At 43.8% G+C, this 7,146-nt stretch overlaps 1 protein-coding gene across 1 annotated transcript; it reads right to left on the bottom strand.

The window, feature by feature from the left end:
* Nucleotides 1-757: 757 nt before the first annotated feature.
* LOC100193812 (uncharacterized) lies at nt 758-4,075 on the bottom strand. The gene is made up of 3 exons (NM_001138895.1): nt 3,409-4,075; nt 1,588-1,777; nt 758-1,206 (listed from the first exon to the last, which is right to left on the bottom strand). The coding sequence occupies exons 1-3, from the start codon at nt 4,068-4,070 to the stop codon at nt 979-981; spliced, it is 1,080 nt and encodes a 359-aa protein (NP_001132367.1). The 5' UTR covers nt 4,071-4,075; the 3' UTR covers nt 758-978.
* Nucleotides 4,076-7,146: the final 3,071 nt, after the last annotated feature.

Below are 7,146 nucleotides of genomic sequence, written 5' to 3'. Positions count from 1 at the left end.
TCTTTCTTCAACTATTTCTGATTTTCACCGTCATTCGGATGTCTTTCTGCTCCCTCGCGTGTACCATTTCCCTTGTAGATGACACTTCACTAGCTACTTCACTCATCTCCTCACTTGCCCAGTCCTCCCCATCCCCTCGCTCATCTCGCTTTGCTTGTTTCCCAACTATTTGATTTCTCGTTCGATTCACACAGCACGCCCACAAAGCATTTGTACAAATGTCTAACGCACTCATAAATAGAAACATATTGAAAGAGCTATTTTGCCAAATGTTTTGCAAAAGTTGCTTTTACAAAAGAGCTAGAGTTAGAGTTAAAGAATCCATTGCTCTACCAATCAGAGCCTAGATATAACAGTCTTCCAAATTACACGTCAACTATTTATTTTATATTATATTATTCCTGCCTATATTCTTCTTATAATAATCAGTGCATTCAATTAGAAACTTGCCAATTTCTAAACTGGGTTAAAGTTTCATTCATTGAATCATGTAAAGTTAGTTTTCTATCTTAATTAATTATGCTCTTCCGCTTTAAAAAACATGAAGTTAATTTTAAGCTGAATGTATGTCAGAGAAACTGAAATGACAAAAAAAACATTTTACACCAAGCAGAAAATGAAATTTGAGTTTGCTTAAGAGAAATGTTTATATGTGCAAAATGTTTATATGTGCAAAAAGTACAACAGGCGTTTTTCCTTGCAGCACGGGTAACGACGCGCGTGGCTTGGAATTGTTGCTCGGCAGTGCATAGAGACGGGAGGAACACCGAAAAGTTTAAAAGATAATTATTCGGCTGCCAAAATGTGGGGAAATAATCCTTGTTACAAAACACATCAAACCATCTACTGTGCTGTGAAAAAAACAGGAGCTGTTCTGGCGGTTCCAAACTACTTCACAGTTTCTTGCTTCAGCCTCGCTGGACAATGTCAAAAGACAGTTGAGAAAATTTGCATTTCAGCAAACTGAAGTTGTCCATGTCACTTGTATGGTGCAATTATCCTCCGCCGCCGTTTTGGAGTCTCCCGCTTAACATACATCTTCTCCATATCATTTAGTGGACGGCTTGATCCATCAGGCAAGCTGATGAACTTCCAGCCCCCTCCTCCACCACGCTTTCCCTGAGGACCAAGCTTTTCGACCATGTAGCTCCATCCATTGTCTGGCTTGCGCCGGCTGTACTTGTGGCACTTAACCTCTCCTGCCACCTGCAGTCCAGCATATGATTTGTCTCATCTTACCATTCAAAATTGAATTATGAAGTAGTATGTGCAGTACACAACAGCAAGACAGATCCAGCTAAAGTTTTTTGTGGCCATGACATAGATAAATAATAAGCCACCTGCAGTCCAGCATATGATTTGTCTCATCTTACCATTCAAAATTGAATTATGAAGTAGTATGTGCAGTACACAACAGCAAGACAGATCCAGCTAAAGTTTTTTGTGGCCATGACATAGATAAATAATAAGATCCAGAAGTGTAATGTTAAAACACATTCACCCTGAACTATAACAGATCAGGTTCCTCAACAGAAACGTAAAACAGGTCGGCAGGTCCAATAGATGGAGATCAAAGGAAGTGCTTACCTTCTTCTTGTTGAATTCCAAGCGTTGAACGAATTCCTCATACAACATTTTATCTTCCTTCATTGAAATTTCATATAGAACCTCATCAGGATCTCGTGTTGTGCCATCCCAGTCCTCAGGCATTACTTTGAAGTCAGGTTTATATGGAAGAGATGCTACATGAAATTCCCTGTCATGAGAATTGAAGAACCTGAAAGAGAAAATAAAAGAAGGTTCAGATGTTGCATACTCTTAACATTCAGAGAAATTATTACTTCCGCAGGCAAAAAGACATGTTGTTTAGAACAAATATTTAGTCAAAACATAAAAACAACAAACACCAATAACTTCAATTTCTTTTTAGTTTGGAGATATGAATGATATATGTGTAGATTTGTACGAGAAAACACTTGCAGAATCTCATAAATTCGGAGGATTTTGAGAACACATTCTAGAATATGTTAGCGGCCAAAGGTATGCATATCATGCATAGTCATACATGTATTCGTGGTATAGGCCATAAATTGTCCATTGACCGTAGGCAGGATAAAAGTATGGATTCCAGCCTCGTTTTGGCTTGCCCAGCATCGCATGGTCAACATGCAGTTCATTTTCCATCCAACGTGCGGGCCGATTCCTGAGGCAATGATTCAGGCGCCTAAATTTGGCAGGCAGCTAATAGGCAGGGCACAAAACAGCAGTAACCAAACACACCCTAATTGCATATGTTGATATCATTTAGATGAAAAAATACAAGGAAAGATAGGTGGTACATCAATCACATGTAAATATCTCTGCACAATCTTAATATTTCAAATGACTATGGGTAAGAAAATACAGATGTTATCTTCCACAATAATATATTGACCTTCAGAAATACACAAAAAAAACTTGAGACGTTGATACGATGGTATCCATCAATTACTAATTGTTGAAGTTTATAAATGGATTAACTACCTTCTCCCATCAGCTTAAGCTTTTGGTTAGGACTGATTAGTGTGTCCACTCTAACATGGTATCAGAGCCAGAGGTCTCGAGTTCCAATCCTGGCAAAGGCTTTATTTGTGTCACCACCCATTTATTTCCACATTTGCGCCTTTCTCATTGGCCGTGTTTGCGCCTTTCTCGTTGGCTGCACGTGAGTGGGGGTGTTGAAGTGTATAAGTGGATTGACTACCTTCTCCCATTAATTTAAGCTTTTGAGTTGAACTGGTTAGCGCGTCCACTCTAACACTAATGACCAAACTTTCATGAATATCATATGACAAATGAAACGATGCAGAAAACCGGTGGATAGCAACTCCACAATATGATCAGATATGTAATGGTTTAACGCATTTAACAGTGCATAGAGACACATTAGATTAATTTGACAAGAATGAACTCATCAAGTTTTATATATGCCAAATATCTAACTGAGTGCACCTCATACCCTGAAAAGAATTTGTCAATCACTTCATTTCTTTGACAATACATCTAATCATATATTCAAGACAGCGCCAAACTACAGCATTCATTTCGAAAAAGTTACAGGTTTGTTTTCCTTCAATCATTTAGTTCTAAGCTCTAACCTAACCCTTGCAAGTGTGGTTAACTGGTTCTGGTTTGGAGCAGTTGATAGTGCCATCGATGGAAATTTGAATGGTACAACAACTCAGTGTCTTTACTCTCTTTGCATTTCTAATAAATTGATGTTGTTAACCGATATCCATGAATTTACGTATGTTTCTAGCTTATTGAACACTTCATGCTTCTCCTGAACTTAAACATGCCGAAACTTTAAGAATCTGGACTGTTTGTATAAAAACAGAAAACACAAATCAAACGAGCTATTTGACATACTCTGGGCAGCTGTCGAGCAGGATTTCGATGGAGTCGTCGAGCGGCTGGCCCCTCTTCCTCTCCTCTTCCTCTTCCATCTCCTTGAGCCAGAGGATGGCGTGCACGCGCTGTCGCATGACACGGAAGTCCTTGGCGAGCCGCTCCACGGTGTAAGTCGCGGGGTCCTCCTTGTGCAGCCGGTACATCTCCTGCTTCTCCGAGTCCTTGAGATACGAGCCCCGAGCGCCCGGCTCCCGCACCTGCTTCAGCAGCGCACAGGTCTCCCGCATCCGGTCGTCCCATGAATCCACATACGCCTTCGCCTCGACATTGTTACGCTCCAGTTCCCGGACCCTCTCGTCCCACTCATCCATAGCGCGAATGGCCGCCCGCTCACGAGAGACGGGCGCTGACTCGGAAGGGACAGAACGGCCGACGGAGGGCGAGGATCCGTCGAAATGGTCCTTGGTGAGGCCGGTAGACCAGGTGGAGCTCCATTCGTTCCCACCCCCACCCCTGCCGCCGCCGCCTCCGGGTGAGGAGGCGCCCCATTCTTCCCCACCTCCGCTTACCTCAGAAAAAGATGCAGAGGGGATGAGGCGGAGGAGGGAAGAGATCCGAGAGGGGACCGCCGCGGCGGCGGCCGGCGGCGCATGGAGGAGGGTTTTGCGGAGGACGAACATTCTGGGGTTTCGCTGGTAGTGGGCTGTTGCTCTTCCGCGGTTTCAATGGTAGGCGAGTTGCCTGAGCAAAGCGAATCCCGTAGAGGCCTGGGAGGCCCAGTTAATTTGGCCCACATCAAAATTGCTCTCTTTCCCGGATGAAAAATTGGCAAGCTTTGCTTCCTCCCGCTCTATGGATAACCAGAATTTTTTAGCGGCGTTGCTGTGCACACTGTTTCATTTATATTGCATTCTTCTCTTAGTGTCTTTCTATTTAAGGTTACCACTGTTTTGTAATTTTTGAATGGTTTCAAAATCATAAATCTATATGTTTTTGAAAGTGATAATATAATATATTTTCATTACATGTAAAAGGTATAATAATGTTAACATAACATCTAAGTGAGTTTGATGGTTAGAAACAGATATACCTTTATACATTGATGCCTTCTTGAACATAAAGTAGGTAGGTACATACATTACAGTTTTAGCATCACAATTGGGGTAGTAGATGCATGTTTAGAATGGTACCACACATGATGTGTGTGTTGACCCAAAACATTACATATACTCCATGGTTCGCAACCTGATAGAAAATATTAGTGTGTTTTATAACAAAATATTGCAGATTTATTAACAACTCGATTCTTTAGTGTGTCCAAAAGAGTTGTGGTAAATCTACAAAAAAGAAAAGTTCTATGGTCATTTTTCAAAATGGTCTCCGTAGCAGAAATTGATTTGTAAGTCGGCACGAGAGAACTAAGCTTGGAACCTTTCAACCTGTGTGGGGGATGGATATCCCAGGTCCACACGAGTGCGAAAGTACGCCAGGGGCCACACAACAGGCGTCCCTTTGAGACGTCCCGTTATGGGTCTGGCCAACGGAACCAGCAGAAGGGAGCCGGTCCATATGCGAAAGAGGCCCACGTCCGAGTTAGCTGCGGCATAAGCGCAAATATGTCAGGTCGGGTTTGTTCCGCGCGCTTGACATTCTGAACCGCCGGCAATAGCTCGGGCGTGGGAGCGCCATATTTCCCCGAGATAGTGGAAGATTGTTTGCTACTAACTAGGGGATAAGTAGGGACATCACAATCAACACTTGTGCGGGAGAGCCCTCTCTGGTCGTATATATAAGGCCAGGGGGCGCCCCTACCATTTTCATCTCATCAACACCCCATCTTCTTAGTAGTCACAACCTGTAAACTCATCTCCATACATAAGACTACCACATGAAGTAGGGTTTTACGCTCCTCAAAGCGGCCCGAACCTGCTCAAACTCGCGTGTTTCCCTCTCGTGCATCAGCATGAACCATCGAGTCGCAATCTGCGACGTCGTCCTACCCAAAAGCACTACAAGGGTAACCCCAGATGTGTGGTCGGTGATAGTCGCCTAGAGGGGGGGTGAATAGGGCGAAACTGAAATTTACAAATATAAATACAACTACAAGCCGGGTTAGCGTTAGAAATATAAATGAGTCCGCGAGAGAGGGTGAAAAACAAATCGCAAGCAAATGAAGAGTGTGACACGCGGATTTGTTTTACCGAGGTTCGGTTCTTGCAAACCTACTCCCCGTTGAGGAGGCCACAAAGGCCGGGTCTTTTTCAACCCTTTCCCTCTCTCAAACGGTCCCTCGGACCGAGTGAGCTTCTCTTCTCAAATCACTTGGGAATCAAACTTCCCGCAAGGGCCACCACACAATTGGTGCCTCTTGCCTCAATTACAAGTGAGTGTTTGATCACAAGAAAGAATGCGAAAGAAAAGAAGCGATCCAAGCGCAAGAGCTCAAATGAACACTACAAATCACTCTCTCTAGTCACTAAGGCTTTGTATGGAGTTGGGAGAGGATTTGATCTCTTTTGGTGTGCTTTGCAATGAATGCTAGCTCTTGTAAAGTGGTTGAAAGCTGGAAAACTTGGATACAATGAATGGTGGGGTGGTTGGGGTATTTATAGCCCCAACCACCAAACATGACCGTTGGTGGAGGCTGTCTGTCGTATGGTGCACCGGACAGTCCGGTGCACACCGGACATGTCCGGTGCGCCAGCCACGTCACCAATGTCGTTGGATTCCGACCGTTGTAGCTTCTGTCTTCTGGGCCCGCCTGGATGTCTGGTGCACACCGGACATGTACTGTTCAATGTCCGGTGCGCCAGTATGGGCGTGCCTGACTTCTGCGCGCTTCTGGCGCGCATTGAATGCGCCTGCAGGTGACCGTTGGCGCGAAGTAGTCGTTGCTCTGCTGGTTCACCGGACAGTCCGGTGTACACCGGACATGTCCGGTGAATTATAGCGGAGCAGCCGTTGCGTTTTCCCGAGGCTGGCGAGTTCCGGAGGCCGCTCTTCCTTGGAGCACCGGACACTGTCCGGTGTACACCGGACAGTCCGGTGAATTATAGCGGAGTGCCTCTGGAAATTCCCGAAGGTGACAAGTTTGAGTTGGAGTCCTCTGGTGCACCGGACACTGTCCGGTGCACACCGGACAGTCCGGTGCCCCCGACCAGAGGTGCCTTCGATTGTCCCTTTGCTCCTTTGTTGAATCCAATATTTGATCTTTCTATTGGCTGAGTGTGAACTTTTTACACCTGTATAACTTATACACTAGAGCAAACTAGTTAGTCCAATTATTTGTGTTGGGCAATTCAACCACCAAAATTATTTAGGAACTAGGTGTAAGCCTAATTCCCTTTCAATCTCCCCCTTTTTGGTGATTGATGCCAACACAAACCAAAGCAAGTATAGAAGTGTATAATTGAACTAGTTTGCATAATGTAAGTGCAAAGGTTGCTTGGAATTGAGCCAATATTAATACTTACAGGATATGCATGGATCGTTTCTTTCATTTTTAACATTTTGGACCACGCTTGCACCACATGTTTTGTTTTTGCAAACTCTTTTGTAAATCCTTTTCAAAGTTCTTTTGCAAATAGTCAAAGGTAAATGAATAAGATTTTGCAAAGCATTCTTGAGATTTGAAATTTTCTCCCCTTGTTCCAAATGCTTTTCCTTTGACTAAACAAAACTCCCCCTAAATGAGATCCACCTCTTAGTGTTCAAGAGGGTTTTGATATATCATTTTTGAAATACTACTTTCTCTCC

This window comes from Zea mays, chromosome 3 (assembly GCF_902167145.1).
Source record: "Zea mays cultivar B73 chromosome 3, Zm-B73-REFERENCE-NAM-5.0, whole genome shotgun sequence".
Taxonomy (NCBI): Eukaryota; Viridiplantae; Streptophyta; class Magnoliopsida; order Poales; family Poaceae; genus Zea; species Zea mays.
This window is presented reverse-complemented; position numbering and strand designations above follow the sequence as displayed.

Bases quoted from the DNA above. Each gene is read 5' to 3' on its own strand.
- LOC100193812 (NM_001138895.1), bottom strand. From the start codon at position 4,070: ATGTTCGTCCTCCGCAAAACCCTCCTCCATGCGCCGCCGGCCGCCGCC. The intron at 1,778-3,408 runs GTATGTCAAATA...TTTCTCTTTCAG, and splicing joins CTGCTCGACAGCTGCCCAGA to GTTCTTCAATTCTCATGACA. The intron at 1,207-1,587 runs GTAAGCACTTCC...GCTGGACTGCAG, and splicing joins TGGAATTCAACAAGAAGAAG to GTGGCAGGAGAGGTTAAGTG.